The following is a 21,105-nucleotide window of genomic DNA, read 5'->3' on the forward strand; positions in this document are numbered from 1 at the left end:
TTATATATAAATTGAAAATTATAATATAATTTGTTTGAGATTAAAATTATAATATAAATTCAAAAAAATGAAATATGAAATCCTAGAAGGACACACCAAAGGGACTGAGTGTAGTGGTTAGTCTGTAGGTACTAACTTCTTCTCTCTTCTTCTATTATTTTTTACCCAATAGTTAACGTCTTCTTCTTCTCTTTTCTTTTATTATTTTTTACCCAAATAAAGCCTATAGACAAAGAAGTTGAAAAGGCAGATTTTTTCCACCCGAGTCCTTCAATAGTCCATGATGATGCGTTGAGAGAAATAATAAATGGAGGACGTATACTCTAGTGGCTTTAGCAGCTGTATACGTCTTCTTCTCTCTTCTTTTATTATTTTTTACCCAATAGTTAACGTCTTCTTCTCTCTTCTTTTATTATTTTTTACCCAAATAAAGCATATATACAAAGAAGTTGAAAAGGCAGATATTTTCCACCAGAGTCCTTCAATAGTCCATGATGTTGCATTAAGAGAAATAATAAATTGAGGACGTATACCCTAGTGGCTTTAGCAGCTGTATTTTTCCTTTCAGGGGAAACACTCTCCTATCTGCAGTTCTGTTTTATGGCATGAAGAGACTAAAAACATTATATTTTCATCTTTCAAGACTCTCCTCTTTGTATTTTTCGAGATTGGTGCATATTGGATTCTATCCTATCCCAATCGTTGGTACCAAATGGTAAAACTCAACAATGACCAATCAATTTATCAAGTTTGTATCAAAAAATTTATCGAGTCGATGGGTATGCTCTCCATGTGACAACTCACAACTGCTTTTTCATGAAAAAGAGTAATAATTTATGTTTTTTTTTTTTTAATTTCCTTTTCCATGTGATAAGAAAAAAATGGATTGGAGATCCACTGTCAAAAAGTTTTGTTTTGGGTGTAAGTTCAATTATTTCAATTTCATTTAGTTATAAAGTAGAACAAGAATCCAATTTAGTATATATGGTTGTTTTTAACTTATATTTGTTGATAGTTTTCCAAATATCAGTGCACTCTTGGAAATAGTTTTATTTTGTTTTATATAGACATAGTAGCTTGATATTTTAATTGATGAGTTTGTTTCATTGCTGATACAAAGATTGTAGATTCATTTATATCTAATGTTGGCATGTGTATCAAGTTGCTAAAGCCTAAAACGAGCATTCTAAAAATAAAAAAAAATAAAAATTGCTAAAATGAGAGAAATATAAGTTCCTTATTACCTATTATATAAGCATATAATTCCAATGCTAACATTTGGTGAATGCATTTCAAAACTCGGAACAAAGCCTTTCATGATTATTTTAAGCCAATTGTCTATATATTTATATTCTGTCAATATATTATTTTTTGATGATTGTATTACTTTATATACCCACCAAAAGCTTTGTAAACTTTCTTTGTGAGGTAAGTCTAAATCACCAGCTCACTTCCTTCCTTCCATAGCACAATCTAGTATCTACACAATATTTTTTAGCAAAAATTATTACCCGCGAATATGCAACAAATGAGAATAAGATCACTATTAGACCACAAATTTGTTCATAAACTAAATTTCATGGCCACGTCATAGTAAATTTATCAAGCTGAATGAGTTAATAGACTTGTAGGTGCTGATGTTTATGGACGACTTGTAAGTTAAAATTATCTGAAAGTGCCCATTAGATATATGTTATATGACCCATGAGACTTCAGGTCATAGTAACTTTTGGTGGGAGTTTGCCCTGCGTCCTTGGCTTAGAGCATTCGCTTTGATGGGGCCATAAATTTAGCAATTTAACACCACAAAAAGTTATTTACCAATTTTACCACCTCGCTTTACAAAACACTATCAATAGTTTTGTTTTAACTTTCAACACAATAAAATAATATAAATAACACAAAAAAACAATATATCTACTATAACAGACAACAACCACAACCACCACAGCCATAGCCACAACCACCCACGAAAGTTTCTATTTTTACAATTTCATTGATCTCAGTCTCACTCAAAATTAGGTTGATCGAATGTCAGGTGAGACTATGCAAAATTGCGATTTTTTGCAAAATTAATGGTCAAGAGTTGCACCACTTGATGTTTTAACGTTTGTGAACACTAGGTGATTGTTTCAAACAATTTTAGAAACACAATAAATCATGTGGATTTTCCAAAATTGCTATTTGAAGAGACCAAAAATCTTGGTTGCATCTTCTAAGTAATCCTCTATCAACTCGTGTACATGGGAAAAATTTGTCTAAGAGCAACAATTTTGTCACGCCTCCAAAGTCATTCAAATTTCCTTATTTGTTTATTAAATTTCACTCATTTCTTTCATTGTTTACTGTTTTATTCTCAACAAAAAATTCACAATTGCATCCACAGTCAATAACCAAATGAAACTGAGATTTATAAAAATAATAATTAAAAAAAAAACAGCTACCACAATTAAAAAATAATAATAATAGATGGATAAATAGAGAAGCTCCATCGAGTTAGGTATACGAGAGGGCATTCAAAATCTCTATACATAATCAATGGATTGGGTGCTTCAATTGAGATAAAGATGAATATTTAATCACCAATCCTGGTTAAGTAGGAGACGTAGAGTCTTAAATTAAAGAAGATAAATAAATAATTTGAGAGTAATGCTCAAACTTCTCTTATAAAAACTAGCCCACTAATTAAAGTTTGTATAGTCAACTCCATGGATGTCGTGAATTAATATATTTTCAATAAAATCTTTAAATAGTAGGGAAATTATTGTGTACTCTCGGAGTACTATAAATGCATACTCCCTCCTCTCACATAAATGTTGAATCCCACTAATTAAATTTATGGTGGAACCCATCATTCATGTGAGAGGGGGGAGTACGCATTTATGGTACTCTGAGAGTACCTAATAATTTTCCTAAATGGTATAACAATAATAAATGACTAAAAAGAACATTAAAATTTAATGATCATAAATAAGAATTTAAACTATAACATAAATATGATGTTTATTTCTTTTCATATTTAAGCTCCTAAGGATAAATGGTTCCTAAGGTAAGTTTCATGATATCTACGAGATTCTAGATTCGAAGTCTCTTACTAGCATCTTAGGGCCACCCCCAAGAAATTCCTCCTTATAATAACTTGGTATGTGTGGAACGGAAGGACTATATACATCTAAAGGAATAGTCAGATACTTGAAAAGTTTTGGAATGGAATCTAGATAACCTCATTTCTCACCCAAAAAAAAAAAAAGCCCCTTAAAACATAACATGTATAATTTGATGTGTTACAACATAGTAAAGGATGATAGGACACTCCTCTCATATTATGGATTGCAGAGTTAAACACTCAATCAAATAGTATGGAATGTGATTGATGGTAGGTGGCAACATTAAATGCCAAGCTGATTAGGTATGTAATTGGGAAACCCTCCATAAGAAAATTCATTCAAAAGAGAAGACACGTGGCTTGTTCATTGACCTAATTTTGTTGGCTAAAAGGAAGCACTTCGGTTGAGTAGTTGTTGAGGAATTTTGAGTTGCATTGATCTTCTTTACCAAATCTTTAGATAGTTGCTCAAGAATGAATGATTAAAAGAACATTAAACTTTAATGCTCATAAGAATTTAAACTTTAACATAATATAATTCTAAATAAATATGTTTATTTCTCTTTGCATTTAAGCTCTTTAAAACATGACACATATAATTTGACGTGTTAAAATGTAGTAAAACATGAGAGGACACCCCTATCTTATTATGGTTTGCAAAAATAAAACACTTGTCAAATAGAATGTAATGTGATTGACGTTAGGTGTGAATATTAAATGAACGGCTAAAGAACATTAAAGTTTAATGTTCACAAATAAGAACTTAAACTTTAACATAAATATGATGCTAAATAAATACGTTTATTTCTTTTCACATTTAAGCTCCTTAAAACATGACAAGCATAATTTGACATTATACAATAGATTAATAGGGTAAACATAAGAGGACACTCCATTCTTCTCTTATTATGGATTGCAAAGTAAAACACTTGTTAAATAGAATGTAATATGATTGATGGTAGATGACAACATTAAATGCTAAGGTGATTAGGGATGATTTTGGTATGAAAGTCTCCACTAGCAATTTGATTCAAAAGGAAAGATTCATGGCTTGTTCGTTGCCCTAATATTTGGTAAGTGAAACAATTGGGCCTAAGCCTCAGCCTAACCAGAAAGCCCAATAAGGCTTTATTTACCCACTACTGTTAATACTTGGAAAAGCAGGTGCAGGCCCAAGACAACCGAACCAGAAAAATGAAGAAAACCAGAACATGTCCTTGGTGGCGTAGATTTTGTATACGCAAGAAAGGGTAAAGCAGCCATGTCCCTGATGGTTTCCAACAATTTCTCAGAGTCATTTTTGGGTTATTGTGCTTTTTTAGTATACAAGATCTGAAAGGTTCTACGAGAAAGTATCTTTTGCATCAAACTTACGAGACCTTGTGGAGACACTAATGGTTAAACTTACAACCATGAAATTTGATGATAGGTGTGGGATGCAAGAGCATGTCATTGAAATGATAAATTTGGCTACTTTAGTTCGTAATTGTTTTATTTGGATTTAAGATTAAGAAACTAGAGGCATATAGCCCAATGTGGTGGGTTTAATTTGACACTAGGGTTGTTAGGAATGACTCTATTGATGTGAGATTTTGCAAGCCACACTAATCGAAATAATGTAGGTGGGCTATTAAAGAGGGGTTTATTTTAAGTCCATAATAATATAATATCGATAATTTTTCAGTATAATTGATTGTGATTTTTTTTGGGAAGAAATTGGTTGTGATATTTTATAATAAATAATATTTTTGTCCCTATGTGGGCTGAGACTTTGTTGGCTCTATTTCCATCATTCATCAGCCCAACCCAAATTTAATATCCAACCGAAGAAAAATGGGGAAATAAAAATCACTGAGTCTACTTCCCTAACAAATAGCAATATTGGATAGTTATATTGAAATGGATGAAAAACAATGCTATCTTTGGGGACAAGTGATGTTATACATGGGAGTGTTGTTCTAACTAAACTTGGGTTGCTATTAATAATATAATTGTTCCCTATTAAAAAATTTCAATTCTCTTTAAGAATTATAACATCACCTCTTTTTTTAAAATATGAGATGTAAATTAGAGAGTCTAGAGACTGAGTTCAAATTTAGGACTATTTACTTTGATATCATGATAAAACATTACTTAAAACTTCAAATCCAGCTCATCTTGAATTTTTTTTAAACTCAGTTTTTGTTCTTAAAACTTCAGGATGATTCTTATATTTCTCCTTAAAAATCTGGAGATAATAGGCAAGATATATGCACAATATACTGAATGGGAACTTTTTGAGAACAAATTTTTACCTTAAGCTCTTCTTCCCTTGTCTATGCATGCAAATATGGTGTTGCAGTCTCTCTCATGCATGTGTTGTTGCCCCTGTAGATAATCAATGAAGAAGTCATGCATCACTAGAAGAAACTAATGGCTATAGTTGGGTATTGGTATAACTTGAAAGAAACCTACCAAACAGTTAGGCTGCACAATCTCAGAAGTTTGCTTAGCACAATAATCTTCCTATTGCCATGTCTCACCCGATAGTTCCTGCCAAATACTTCTCCACTAGCCTGTTTGGAAAGAAAAAAAGCGGGGTCAACCAACTCATGCACATTATAAGAGTCCAGAATAATATTTGGAAACTCAGCTGTCCCTAAACATACTCTGGGAACTTGATTCTTCAATTTGTCAGCAGACTAAACCATCAACAGGTACTATTTGTAGGTTTGACTGTCACTCTAGCTGCATTCTATTCTTACAACTAGTACACGTACATATAACTGAATCATCTTATAGTATATCACCAGGAAAGGTTTTGCACACCCACATCAACTTTGTCAACTGATAAAACTGGCTTGGAATTTTTCAGGTTTGGATGGAAATCTGAAGTGCTGACTTTATCGACAACTATCAGTAATTTCAAGGTCCTGGCGGATGCCTGTTGCCAAATGTTGAGGCGGTGTAAGAAAGTTCTTACTTTTTTTTTTAAAAGTAAACAGAGCTCTAGATCTTTTTGGGAAACAGTCAGCATTGATGAAGTACTCAACCTTTTCTTTTGCTGATTCTGGGTGAAACACTTGGAGTTGGACTTTAGTGCAGGAGAGACTTTCAGATCAAACCACACTGAGGCTAGGAGGAGACACACAATTCAATGATCCATTTGAGAAATCATTAGGCGCATCTGCACTGGACATGACAGCAGAACAAAAACCCCATTAAGAGGTTTAGAGACTGTGCACACAAAATTATCCCTCACATTTATGCTTCGTGATTATTCAGAAGAATGTGAGGTAATTTTAACTAGTTCCGCACAATCAATAATCACGGTGTCATCCTGTTCCTGTTCAAATGCTCCTTCCATATTAACATCTGTCTAGTGATCCTCAGAAATTTGGTCCTTCATACATCCACTTCCAGATGTGTGGTGCTGAGACTCGTGAAAACTTATATCTTCAAACTCCGTCAGTTGTGAATCTGAATTTACTGTTTCTACTTTGCTCACATCAATTATATTGTTAGCTTCACTGCTGGCTATTTGCTTATCCACTTGCTCAAAGAGCCCCTCAATATTTTCCTGTCTATTTCCATCTCCTTGTCACCATCATCATCGAAACAATAATGTCATTGGACAATGGAAGATAGACTTTAGGAGATTCAAACTTCTACGACTCCATGCCACTGTGTGACCTCCATTTGAGTCATGGGTGTTGTGGCCATTTGCTTTAGTTCATCCTATTTATTCATTCACTGAAAGTCATACCCACATGTTTAATTTTGTGCATTGGAAAACACAAAAGAATTATTTACTACAAGCCACTCAAAGGCTCTTTTGTTTTTCTTGGCCCATATCTCCGAGATATGTGGTGGCTTTGAATGCAATGATTGGTGGTTTCGCTCTAAGTTCTCGTTTTCTTGAGTCATTGGCTTTCTTGTGAAAGATGCAAGATGGTGATAAATTGAACCCAGATATAATCACAATGATAAACATGCTTCCCTCGTGTGCACAATTACAAGCTCTTTTGGAGGGTAAATCTGCCTATGGTTATGCCATTAGAAAATGTTTTCTCCCTCATCCAGTCTTGGAAACTGCTTTAGTTGACATGTATGGAGAATGCGGGAAGTTGAATTTGGCAGAACATGTATATGGTCAGATGACCGGAAAAAAACCTGATTTCATGGAATGCCATGCTTGCTGCTTATGTACAGAATGGGTGGAACAATAAAGCCTAGGTTTTGTTTCAGGATATTTGGCACCAGCCTTTTAAACCAGATGAATTTACATTTGCAAGCATTCTACCTGCCTATTCCAAATCAGCCTGAATGTGAGAGGGGAAGCAAATCCATGGTTTTATTATGAAGTCGGAGCTTGATACAAATACTTTCATCTTGAATTCAATTGTTTACATGTATGCAAAATGTGGGGATATAGGGGCTGCACGAGAAGTTTTTGATTGCATGCTGCATAGGGATGTAATACCATGGAACACAATCATTATGGCATATGCCATCCATGGCTTTGGTAGATTTTCTGTTCAATTGGTTTCTGAAATGAAGGAAAAGGGCTTCAAACCTAATGAGAGCACCTTTGTGTCCCTATTATCATCTTGTAGCATTTCTGGCATGGTTGAAGAAGGGTGAGAATACTATAATTCAATGCAGAGGTACTACGGTATGGATCCCAAAATAGAGCACTATGGTTGTATGCTTGACCTTATTGGGTGTACCAGCAATCTTGAGCAAGCCAAGATATTCATTGATGAAATTTCATTGTTCCCTGCAGCTAGGATATGGGGATCATTACTGACTGCAAGCAGAAACAACTAAAACATAGAATTAGCTGGTCTATTAGCACATTCCTGACTGGTCTATTAGCACCTCCATACATAACATTTGTTGCTTGGCTGCACCTTTTCCTGCTTTTAAGTTTTGCTGGGTTTGGAGAAACTGCAACTCTGCAGCACACACTGTTGCTAGTCTTGCTTTAAGCTCCCACCAGTTTTTCTCTTTCAACAAGAGTAATCTCCCACCATCTATCGAGTCTATTTGTAGGGTGGATTATCTCGCTTGTAGTTCCGTTTTGAAGCTTAGTCCAAAAAAAAAAAAAAAAACCAATACATAGAATTAGCTTAACTTTCAGCTAGACGCATCTTATCCTTGGAGCATGATAGTACCGGGTGTTATGTCTTGCTTTCTAATATGTATGCTGAAGCTAGGTGGTGGGAAGATGTGGAGTGGCTTAAGTGTCTTATGATAAAAAGATGGGTTAGAGAAAACGAAGGGGTGTAGCATGGTCAAAATCAATTCTAGAACTTGCAGGTTCGTCAACACACTAGTTACTTGTAAATTAAGTATTAAATGAATTGAGTTCTACATAGGTATTGAATCAATGAGTTCCACACCAAGTTGGTTAATCCACCACCAAATTGGGAGATGTTTAAGCAATAGAGTGGTGGCTCAGCACTTGAGACCAAATTTTCAATCCCAAAACTCATACAAGCCTTTCATGATTCAAGATTTTGCGTCTGACAAAAGTCTAATAAACATGAAATTTGCTTTACCAAAAAGATTATTAATGCACATCCAAACTAATTTTCGTTATTTTGAGTTTAAAAAATGGGTTAAAGTAATTCATTCAAGGTTGAAAATGGCAAGTCTACTTTATAATTATTTAGATAAATTGACAAATATAGTATAGCCAATTAGCCTATACACGGCTTCAAACCTGTTCTAGCTTGAATGAAGCCTTATAGGGCTTTCTGGTTAGGCCGAGGCTTGGGCCCAATAGATTTACTTGCCTAATCTCCATCTCTCTTTTGATATTCCTCCTTGTCCTTCCTGCATTTCACCTTTTCACACTCAAAAGATTCAAACCTCAAACTACAACAACAATGCGTGAGCGTGTTCCAGACGACGTCGTGGAAGACATCCTGGCTCGGCTACCTGTAAAATCCTTAACCAGATTTAGGTGCGTTTCGAAATCTTGTAACTCCATCATCACTGACACAACTTTCATCAACAAACACTTGAAGCTCAACCTCAACCAATCCGAATCATCAATATCCGCAAACACTCACAGTGGGTATTTGCTATATACTACAGAGGATAAGGATGGTTCATCATCTTCCAAAGAATTGTGTACGGTTGTTCGCAACAACGACCGCACATGGACCCAGGTTTCTAGGTTTGAAATCCCCTCTTTTTTTGACAAGTACATGATTGTTGCTTTCTGTAATGGCTTGTTCTGCCTAGCTAGTTGTGAGAAAGAACTTTGTCACATTATTTATTTGTGGAACCCAAGTATTAGAATGTGTAAGAAACTTGTAGCTACTCGCTTTAATCGCAAGAAAAATGAAAGAGCCGCTATTGGATTTGCTTATGATTCTCTGAACAACGACTTCAAGATTCTGAGAGTTGTGTGTCATGCGATGTTCGATGAATCAGAAGCTGAAGCAGAGATTTACACGTTAAGTTCAGATTCGTGGAGGAAGGTTGTAATATCAATGCAGTCCTTAAGAGGGTGTGAAGTGACTGAACCCAAACTTGGGACTATTTTTGGTGTTTGGGGTCCCTTTACATTTTATAATGGGGCTCTACACGCTTTTGCTCATACTATTGGCTATTCTTTCATTTTGTCCTTTGACATTAGTGATGAGAGCTTCCATGAGATAATGATGCCTCGTAATCACTATGATTCAGACACTACAAATTTCACTAAACTTGCAGAGTACAAGGGATTGCCAGCTGATTTTGTTTTCGCTCTTGATGATGGCAATAAGCCTTTTGGGAGAAACTTATGCAACATATGGGTTATGGAGAAGTACGGTGTGGCCAAGTCTTGGACTAGAAAATTTGTGATACGAATGGAATGGGTTTGGGCAGGTAATTTCTTTGGCTGCACTAACAATGGTGAACTTCTCATTAAGAATGCCACTGGGCTGGTTTCGATTGACCCTGAGAGTCAAAATCAGAACATTCTCGACATTGAAGATGCTAATTGGGTGGCTTTCTCGACTAATTCAATGGAGAGCTTGGTTTTACTTGATGGGGGTAAGTAACTGTGAAAATTAACTTTAGCTGTAATATCACTTTCAGTTTTGCCACCATTGTGAAAATTAACTTTAGCTAGCATAGCGTAATTTGTATATAACTTTAGCTTGTACTTTTGATGCTGAAACTAAGGTTGCAATTGTTTCCATCCTTGAGTGCAAGAAATATCTCAATATGAATGGGTGAAGTTAGCTAAATTGCATTTGAGGAATGATAGTTTGAAGTGTTGAATTGAGGTCAATCTTATTGCTTTTTGTTTTTCTCTCCAGTGTGCATTTCTTATAAGCAAATTTACAGCTTGAGCAGAGAATGCTAGACATAGGTTTGCCTTTTGCTAATCCTTGGCCCTGTTCTAATAATTCTAACTTAAGTCAATTTTGGAGTTTAAATTATCACCTTTGCTTTTTTTTTTTTCTATGTTTCTTTCTTTTCCTAGGCTTTCTCAGCAGCCAAATAGTGACTGTCATTAATTAGGATTTTGGACACAAAGTTTAATAATGATTAAGTTTTTTGTTTGCTTGATTTTGTTCAATATTGGCTTTGTTTGAGTCTCATTTTGTTTAGTTCTTTTTTTTTTTGAGTCAGTGTTTATAGTTGTTTCTGCACTACCAGTTAATTGAATTAACATCAATAGGGACTAGAGAGAATGTGGAGGTTGCAAATATTAATAGTTTTAGCTGTTTGTGCCTGTGTTTGGTGAAAGTAATTGTGGGTAACAATGCGGATTGAGGTTTGGGAAAATTTTCATTGAGTACTGTATACTTTATTTTGTATAGATTTTGTTATTATTGCTGAGAATATCCAGCAATTCTGTGCACATTGTAGGTGCTATCGATGTTACAAGTAGCAACGAGACGTATTTAAGAGTATACCATTGTAGTTAGCAACTCCGAAATGTGCTCAAATGGGGATCTCAGATAGCTAAGCAATTTTGTTCTTTAGTACTTTCGCTGTTGACCATTCAAAAACCCATTAGCCTAATTGGTCTGCATAGTAATGTTTAGTTCCATAGCTATTTCTGATAGAATATTGTTGTCAAATGTTCTCAAGTCCAACAACTAGCAGTAGCTTAAATTATGCTTTCTTTTAGATCCTGATTGATTGTAATTAACAGTGGAAGAAACAAAAAATTGCGTTAATATCATTAGTAGGTGTTAATGTTGCAATGAAGTGGGACCTTTTGAAGTATTTGTCATATGCTTGTGTGATTTTAGGATAGGAAAAGTTTCTGTATTATTATTGTTTTTGATAAATAGTAAAACTTCATTGAAAGGATATATCAAACACAAAGAAATGTCTCGTGTGCTGAGGAAACCATGAAAACCACAAAACTAAGATGCACTTTTATTCTTAACAGGTACAGCTTTATTTTATTATTATTATTTTTTTAATTGATTTATAAGAGATCTAATGGTTGAAAAATACACCACTGGCCATGTCATTACTAAAAATTTGTTAATGGCCACATCAACTGACCTATTTAATGGCACCTTATTTTTCTCAGGCTCATTCATCACTCAAAATGTTTACACAGAGAGAGAGAGAGAGGAGGAGGAGGAGGAGAAAAAGAACTCCAATGTTTGCTCCATGGATGACCTAGGCGGTGCTTCGGGCAGCGGTGGTGGCCTAGACAGTGGCAGCAGTGGCGATTGCCACAGCAGGGCGACTTAATAAAAATTAATTGGAAAAATCCTTGGTCTCATTAGGTTCCTTTACACTGGTGGTTAGCGATTATATTTCTGCTAGCAAGAGCAGTTTTGAGTGGCAAAGCTTTATAAAGAAGCTGCCACTAAAGAGATCAAGGATTATCTTAATCCTTGAATTTTCTTATATAGTTATATAGTTATATATGTGGTTGGAGAACACTCAATTTAAGGATGAACACAATTTACTTTCGTAAAATTAAGACATAAATTGTTGCTCTGTTTTTCATACATAATAGATGTAAAAATAGTATTTCTATCTAAATTATGGGCATAAGTTTTTTTGCATTGGAATTAGATGTTACTGTTACAAAGTTCATAAACCTAAACCAACATTTTGTTCTTGGAACTTGATGTGCTCTAGGTAAAATAATTCTTTTAAGAATATGTTAAGAAATAGAGCTGAGCTAATGATTCTTTGTACAGAACGTAGTAATGGTAAGCATCTAAAATGATGCTTAGTTTTGCTATGATTTTCTTTTGTTCGTTCACAAAATGCTTTTTGGACTCTCCTCTAATAGCAAACAAAACTGAGTCTAGGAAAGATTTGAAAACTAGAAACATACTTGGTCTATGGTAGTACACCCTAGAACACATCAAACTTGGGTCTATGGTGATACTTCTGCCGAGCAACAGCCAATGCATGCTTTACACGCTAAATATCTTAAAACCAAAATTAGTTCCTTTTAGAAAGCAGTTTCTCCTTGATGTTAGTAAGAGAAATACAACAATGTAGGGCAAGAACAAAAAGTTTGGTATGACAAAACTCATCTTATAGATTTCTGTAGTTTGTATTGGTATCTTGGACAGGCAATGTTGACACCAACCTATTCCACTTCTAAGCTAAAAGAGAATCTCCCAAATCACATACATGATGCAATTGTTATTTCATAATCTTGGCAATCTTGTGAAATGCATGTGTCAGAAGGAGAAACACTATAAACAGAACAATTTTCACAATATTTCTCACAAAAATTGAGTTGAGAGGTTTTTATTGATTTTTGTTTGGGCTAATCACCAACATCACTTTACTTTTTACCATTAATAACTTGCCACTTTAATATTTGTATATATTTTGTGAAAAAAGGTTGTCTCTAGATCTCTTGAATGGATAAAGAACCTTTCTGAGCTTAGTGGGAAAAGGCAGTTGGCAACCTCTTGGGAAAGAAGTTGCTTGTACAGGTACAAGGGTTTCCTCAAAGATCTCACATTTATGATTCAACAACTTGTCACAGTAGTTACGAAAATAGTCTGTCACAACATTGTATCTGTAATGGGCCTAAATGTTGTAACATATAATAATTGCGAGATTAGTTATAAGAAATGGCAAGGATGGATAAATCTTAATTTTTCTGAGTTTAGAAGGTGCCCCCAACGTAGCCGATAAGGCAGGTGGCGTACGTGGGGCTAGGCCTTTTTTTAAATTAAAAAAATTATTATAAAGGTTTTTTTTTTTTTTTTTTTTTAAGTGATCTATAGAGATTTTTTTAATTATAAATAATTTGGATAGGAAGTGGACCATTTCTCTATATCTATTAACTATATAAAAAGCGTCTATGCCATCTACAGTGATTTCTGCAGTGATTTTGGTTTCGTGAGTCCTCTTTTTTTGTCTGTTTGTGGAGTGCTAAACGGTGCTTTTTGGCTGAATATATAAAACAATAAAAGGGAGTGAGAGACATATAACAGTGAAAGGGAGAGAGGCCAAAGGGTATCTGGAACTCTCTTTTCTCTTTGGAACTTTCCGGATATTTTCTCTCTCTTTTCTCTCCGGAAGAAATCTCTGTATCTCTTCTCTCTCTCTTTTCTCTCTATCATTTTAGGACGACAGGACTAGATCGGCTCAGGAAGAAAGAAAAAAAAAACATGGGAAGAAAGACCGACTAATTTTTACAGTATCTTTTTTTCCCCTGTTTCTTCAAAATTTCCTCTTTTTTTTTTTTTTTTTTTTTTTTTTGTTCTTAAGATCTATGTTTGTATTTATTTCCTTGTGGGTTTCAATATTTGATTGTTTGCTAATACGGATCTTTTAGGTTTTGATAAAGAAAGGAGATTTGGTTCCATTTTGGGTATTTTCGGTTTACACAAGAAACAGAGATGGAAGTGGGTGAGAGCGACAAACAGAGAGGGGTGAAAGACGAGAGACCTCATTTTGGCACTAAAGAACTCTAAGATTCTTCTTTTCAATGGAACCAAATCTCCTTTCTTTATCGAAACCTAAAAGACCCGTATTAGCTAATATGGGTATTAACCATTCTTGATTTCTTCTTTCTATTTGCTAATATGGGTATTTTGGGTTTCTTTTCTTCTAAACTTTTAGCTGCTGGGTTTGGAGTTGTGTGTGCGTGGGTTTCTCCTTTCTAAGGTGAGAAGATATTGAAAGAGGGAGAGATAAACAGATCATAAAGAAAGGGGATTTGGTTCCATTTTTGGTATTTTCAGCTAACACACTATAGGTAAGCGCTCTCTCTCTCCAATATTTCCACTTTGAAGTTTCACTGATCATAATTTGGTTCCATTTTTGCCTAATCCCATGTTATTCTCTCTATTTTTTAACAATCGGAAAATAGACTAATGATGCAGACCTATACACCATAGACAAAACCAATTTTGCCAAAAAGAAAAGCTGCCTACTCCATTCAATTGTAAAGTTGCTATTTTTCCATCAATTTCATAGCAAAATTTGTGCTTTATGTTTCTCTCTATACACATAAATGAATGATCCTACCTGTAGAAAGGATTAAAAGAACCGTACAAATTATAATGTTCTAGAAGAATATATCAATTGTTGTTGTTTTTGTTTCCGGTAATGGTGGTGGTGATGTGATTGGTCATGGGGTTTGTAATCTTCCTTTTTTTTTCTTTTCTTTTTTTTGGTTTAAACAAATTTTTTAGAAGTGCTAATTTGTTATATTTGATTTGCAGCCACCAAGCTGAGCTATTTGATTCAAAAGTAGTGACTAATCTTTTGGACATCATTCTCACAAAGGTAAGGTATGCTTTGTGTTTTTGGTAAAAATGTTAGGTCTTTGAATATATATATATATATATATATATATATATATATATATATATTTGTAAATATTTGATATATTGATTCTAGGCATAACTTTTTGTTTCTTTTAATTTAAAGTTGATAACCGTTAAAAATTTGGTTGCTTTTGTTTTAAAGGTGTTAAAATTTGTTGAAGAAGTTAATGATGTTCATTGCAGTGGAATACTTGATTTATGTTCATTTCGGATTTTCATTTGTATGAAGCAAATTATTTAGGTTATGGTTTTGTCTTTGTTGGGGGATTTGTTTCAGTTTCTTTATGCCATCTTTTTCATTCAATTCTATTTTTTGTCATAAGATAGTCCGAGCATCCTAAGACTCTTATATCAACATGAATTGCAAGTGCTATAATATATGTGATTCCAATTTTGAATCCAGCTATAATTCTTTCCTAATGTTGGTTGCTAAATTTCAGTTATAGAGATAGGGTTTTTTAGATAGATTCTTGTTTACATCTCTCTTTGTTGATGCCTTTTTTTCTTTTTTCTTTTTTTCCATCTTTCATCTGCCTCTTTGTTAGATTGTCACTCTGTTCAATGTAGCCTTATTTTGGGAATACAAGATTGATTGAAAATTGAGACTGTCATGAGTATTCATTTTGGTAGGTGCTGCATTAAAAAGCTTCTAATTTTAAGCTAATGAATGAGTCCTTTTTAGAAAACTAAATATTAGGAAAGCTATTAATCTGTTGTGGTTGGTCTCCCACTTTTTCCCTTTTTAAAGTCCAGGTTGTTGTCTCCTCCCCCCCCCCCCCCCCACAAAAAAAAAAAAAAAGTCCAAGTTGTTCAATTCTCTCCCGGTCCACCAAGTTTCTTTCTTTTTCTTATCTTGTGCTTCTTAATGAAGTTTAGGTGAATACCCAGTTGCTTATTTTGGATTCTGAATTGTTATTCAACTTCCATTGCATTAGAATCAGTAAGTAGAGGTATTTCTTTGGTATATTTGTAAACTTGTAATGTAAGCCTGTTGTGGGAATTTGATTGGGCTACTGATATTGGTGGATATATGCCAATATTTTGCATCATATTTCTGCTTTTTAGAGGGAAAGATACTATCTTCAAGTTCTTTTAAGCTTTATATTATGTTGGTTGCTATATTAAGTTGGTTTGAATTTTGATAATAAACCATATTAACAGTGGTAGTTAAGGTGTTACATGTGTTTTATGCAATTTAGCATCCTGAAAGTATGTTTTTGGAGTTGCAATATCATTCATATTTTGCATTGGTTCTGCTTTTAGTGGGAAGATGGTATCTTGACATTCTTTGGAGCTTCATATTATATTGGTTGTTGTATTTAGTTAGTTTAATTCTTATTGGCTTTTTAAGGTCAATCTTTGTTTTCCTTTTAAATATATCAGTGAACATGTTAGGAATGAATTGCGGTTTGGGGGTATATGTGATGAGGACTAAATTAATGACTTATCCATGTAGATTTGCAATAAATTTAGATTATTGTCGCTTCTTTGACATCCTAATCTTTCTAATAATGACAACAATGCTGGCAAGTGGCAATGCAACTATTGCTCAACTCAAAATCCAATGGAATGGTAGTTTTTTGCATTGTCAAAGTCTTTTTTGTAGATGGAATGATAGTTTTATTTATACCATTGATAATTATGTTATTTTTACTAAGATGTTTCTATGGTATTCTATTCTATTTTATTTTCATTGGTTATTTCAATCCAATAGATTTGGGAACTCTTTTGACACCATTATTCATATGGGAAGAACACCTTAATAACTTCTTCATTCGTTGCAGATGCTTGCAATTTTTTTTTCCTTATTTGTAGCTGAACTTGATTAAGCAGGGGTTACATATGATTCTTTGTTTATTGTTTATTTTTTCTTTTTTTCATTTTTTTGGTTGTAATAAGCTTAATATAATTATTTCATTCAAGTTTTTTTTTCTTTTTTGTTCTTTCTTATGTTTTTTTTTAACTCCAAAAGAATTTACTACTATATTTTTTTGATAATCAATGAACTGCTATATATGTAGTATGTTAGATGGATAAGGTAAATATTATGTTATGCTTGGTTAAATGAGATTTCTTTTTTGGGGCCTTAATTTTTATAATTTTTAGTTGTAACTTCTTGAGGGCACGAGTTTCTTAGGGATTTTGTGCACGATAAATCTCTCTATTTTTCTTAAATTTGCTTATTTTTATAGAGTTTACCCAAAAAGTTTTTTTAATGTGAATAATTTTGATTTTGTTAATTTTTAAAATTTTAAACAAGTTATCAGGGTTTTAGAACATGCATTTTGCAGTTAGATTAGTGTGCCAAATTTGGTGAATTTTGGGGAATCTAATAGTGTGAAAATTTTAGAAACTTTTATTGTCTAAAAAGCCATGACAACATAAGTCCAACACAAAGGCCGTGAACATCTAGGTAGTCTCTTGGCATGTTTTTGTTTCAATTCTTTTTCTTCCCCTGATATAATTTTGCTGTTTGATTTGCTGTTTAATTTTATGTACAGTTTTCAATGCAACTAACATCAATTCAATACACAAACATGAAGGTGAAAATGAGAGTTCTTGATGCTCTTTTTTAAAGTTCTCTCTGATTTATTAATTTGTGTTGCTTAGTGTTTCAATTTTAAGGACTCAGTGACAAACTGATGCGGTATTTGTACTACTGTTTTACTTGTGGGAAAAATTTGATGAGTTTTCTACGTTTCTATTTTGCAGTTCGTATTGTTCTGCTGGATGAGAATGCTGGTGTGGAGGACTTAGACAAAGATAATGAGCTACTGTCTTCGATCTCAAGGTTTTGTTTATCCTTTATATTAAGCTGTAAATGCATAATAGTTTCTTTGAAATCTTATATAGATTCTATTTATAGTCATAAGGTCAACATAATATATTCAAAGAAACTCCTATTAATTTTATTTTCCCTAAGTTGTTGGATCAAACATGCATCCAAATTCTGTTTTAAATGGAAATAATGCAACTGAAGATTATTTACCTCTTTTTTTTTGCTAGACTAGAAATGAAGTTTACATTGAATTCTACACTTGATGCTGCACTCTCCCACATAGATTGCGTGGAAGAAAACCATAAATTGAAGTTCTATGTTTCTTGAAAACTTGCCTCAGTTTATGATTAGGAGTTCTACGATGATTGTATGTAACTCATTATAGAACATGGTGGAAAAATTGGATCTAAAGGAAAGAGGAAACATTTTGGTCAAGATCAAGTGTCACAAATGTCTAAAAGGCTATTATTAGCACATGTTGACAAGTTTGGGGTAAATTTATATTGTAAACACATAAAAATTGGCAAATGTTGTACGCATTTGCAAAATTTGTACAATTTTTTTTTTTTTGCAAATGTATATAATATTTGCCACTTTTTGTGTGTATACAATGTAAGCTTACATTACAAGTAGAAAGTAAACATATAAAGATCCTTAAAAAGGAAAAAGGCAACTCACTAAACCAAAATTACTGTTCATGAACCTATTGATTCTTTTTATATATAGACTAGCCATTATGTTATTGTAGAGTAAATGTTTAAGCCATTTTCTCAATTTAGGCTCAACAACATTGAAAACACTACAGCCTTAAAATTATGCTTTTTGAAATAGGGAATCATAGGAAATTAGTTTAGACTTTCTTCTGAAGTATTGCAAGTTCTTTAATATAAATTATAGTGAATTGCTATAAACCCCTCTCAACAAAGGCCAAGGACTCAGCTTCGGGCTATTGTGAGATTGCGGCCACCAGGCACTGCATAACCATGGATTGACTCCCAATAATCTCTTCAATTTGGCCCTCCGACGGATATTTCACCTTCTAGTGCAAGGTGGAAGAAATGGCCCCCAGTGCATGAAGCCAGGGCCTCGCCACAATGGCCGTGTAAGGGGAATAAGAATCCACCACGATGAAGTCCACCTCCACCACTTCTGAACTGGCTTGCACGGGTAGTCCAATCTGGCCCCTCGGAATGACAACCTTCCCATCAAAACTCACAAAGGGTGAGTCGTAGGCAATTAAGTCCTCGGGTCCCAAGTTCAGCCCCTTGTATAGGTCGGGGTACATAATCTCAGCACCACTGCCTTGGTCCACTATCACCCTCTTCACATCATATCCCCCAATCCTGAGCGTAACCACCAAAGTGTCATCGTGGGGTTGTATGGTTCCAACCTTATCCTCATCCGAAAAGCTTAACGCTAGCTGGATGTTCACTTTAGCCCTCTTCGACCTCGGACTAGTGTCCTCAGCGGACAACTAAGCCACAAACATCACTCTGAAGGGGTAAAAACTGGTCCTCCCAGGAATGGCAAAGACGACATTTATCGTGCCCAAAGGGGGTCTTGAAGAAGCATCTCTTCCGAGTTTCGAGCCGATCTGGCTCTTCTGGCCACAAGAATGATGCAAGAGCTGCTTCAACTTTCCCTCTCGAACCAATTGGTCTAAATGGTCCCACAAATTTTGCAGTCTTCTGTAGTATGTCCCTGGTCCTAGTGATATTGGCAATAGAGGTTCTAATTACGCTTCATGGGGTTTCCTGCCATCTTGTTTGGCCATTTGAAGAATGGCTCATTCTTAATCTTCTTCAGAACTTGATGCACTAGCTCCCGGAACACCGCGTTAACTGCCTAAGCATTGACAGACCCTAACTACCTAGCACAGTCTCTCCGAGGCGGTTGTTGTTGTATCGGTCCGACTTGAAATCCCTCCTCTCCTGAGGGATAACCTTATCCTTTCCTTTCCCCTACTACTAGTCTTTCTCAACCCTCTTATACTTGTCAATCTGGTCTATGAGTTGGCGCACGCTAGTGACAGGCTTTCCTATTAAAGACTTCCTTAAGCCGTGCTCGGTTAGGAGGCCGACCTTGAAAGTACTGATGGCCACATCAACAAAGTCATCGTCTATCTCATTATACATCTCCTAGTATTGGTCTGAGTACGTCTTCAGGGTCTCCCTTTCTCGCATGGACAAAGATAGTAGGGAATCCAGGGGTCAAGGAACCCTGCTACAAGTGATAAAATGAGAGTCAAATGCCTGGGTGAGCTCCTTGAAGGAACCTATGGAACCCGCCCTTAAGCCATCGAACCATCTCATTACCACGGGTTCCAAACTAGAGGGGAACACCTTGCACATCAAGGCTTCGTCCTTAGAATGGACAGCCATTCTTTGGTTGAAACGGCTCACTGTTCCACAGGGTTTGTTCGATCATTGTAGATGGTGAATGTTGGCTGGTTGAACCGCCGAGGAGGTCTTGCCCCTTCAATCTTGCGCGTGAAGGGTGATCTGGAAACTTGGTTCAATGCCTTGCTCATAGCGTCATTTCCTAGGCCTTTGCAAGGCGGGCTCTTATATCTACATTTGTGATGGTGCTCCTTATCATAGGAGAAAGACTCGCTTGGTGGGGTCCTTGACCTTCTTCTATAACTAGCATCCTCTCCATCATCAGAGGAAACGTCAGGGTTTGAGGTGGCTCACTCTCACCATGCATGGTGCAGCTCCCTCTTTAGATGGTCGATTTCCCTTTGCATGGCTCTGTTATGTTGCTCTTGAGAGACACAACTTCCAACTTGAGAGTGGCTTTTGCTTGTATGCGTAGTATGCACGCTGCCTTCTTGATCTCTCCTATGCTCAAGGTTAGCGAAAGGATTTTCATGTTGGGATGCCATGGATTTTGCCTGGTGTGGACCTGAACCTACCATAGTTGACCGTTGCCTTCACTATCACATAAGTTCTTCCCATAGACAGCACCAATTGTAGGGGGAATACGTTTTGCAACCCAAGCCCAGGATGTATGGGATCTTGACCCAGTGAGCCCAGTACAATAAATTTGTAGAGAGTGGGTCAAAGAACTAGGCCTTAATGAATTGGATAACAACTAATATGGATTTAAATGATGATCAAACAAGAACAAGAAGCACTGATTTGAATCAATTCACTGTCCGAGGAGGTAAGCCTTTATATAAACCAACTAGACTGAATACAAGTATAATTTTGATGGCTACAGTGTTCTCTTTCTCTTTTTCCGGTCCCTTCCTCATGGAAGGTCTCTTACATTATATAGTTCCCTTTGGACCATCTTGATCCTACACTTATTGCTCATTTGAGCCCTTATTTGAGTATCTATCCCATCAGACACCCTCTTTGGCTTTCTGTGAGTTATGGTAGTCAAAGCAGCATTGTTCAGAGGTCTTCTCCACATAAATGCGGCCAGAAAGTAGCTGCAGTGCATTCAATGCG

General features: G+C 35.2%; 1 protein-coding gene, 1 long non-coding RNA gene and 1 pseudogene across 3 annotated transcripts; all 3 read left to right on the plus strand.

Annotated features, from left to right (window-relative positions):
- The first annotated feature begins 6,993 nt into the window (after nt 1-6,993).
- On the plus strand, nt 6,994-8,450 carry LOC126705224 (pentatricopeptide repeat-containing protein At4g35130, chloroplastic-like; annotated as a pseudogene).
- A 415-nt stretch (nt 8,451-8,865) lies between these two features.
- On the plus strand, nt 8,866-12,131 carry LOC126706647 (F-box/kelch-repeat protein At3g23880-like). Of its 2 annotated transcripts, XM_050406183.1 has the most exons (3): nt 8,866-10,138; nt 11,412-11,495; nt 11,643-11,773. In XM_050406183.1, exons 1-2 carry the CDS (start codon nt 8,980-8,982, stop codon nt 11,456-11,458), a joined length of 1,206 nt encoding a protein of 401 aa, XP_050262140.1. In that variant the 5' UTR covers nt 8,866-8,979; the 3' UTR covers nt 11,459-11,495; nt 11,643-11,773. The 2 variants fall into 2 exon arrangements, with proteins under 2 accessions (XP_050262140.1, XP_050262139.1); XM_050406182.1 differs by lacking the exon at nt 11,412-11,495 and having other exon boundaries at nt 8,869-10,138; nt 11,643-12,131.
- Nucleotides 12,132-13,837: 1,706 nt separating this feature from the next.
- LOC126707311 (uncharacterized) lies at nt 13,838-16,655 on the plus strand. The gene is made up of 3 exons (XR_007648898.1): nt 13,838-14,297; nt 14,767-14,830; nt 16,586-16,655. It is a non-coding gene; the product is annotated as an uncharacterized LOC126707311 (long non-coding RNA).
- Nucleotides 16,656-21,105: the final 4,450 nt, after the last annotated feature.

Source organism: Quercus robur, chromosome 11 (assembly GCF_932294415.1).
Source record: "Quercus robur chromosome 11, dhQueRobu3.1, whole genome shotgun sequence".
NCBI lineage: Eukaryota > Viridiplantae > Streptophyta > Magnoliopsida > Fagales > Fagaceae > Quercus > Quercus robur.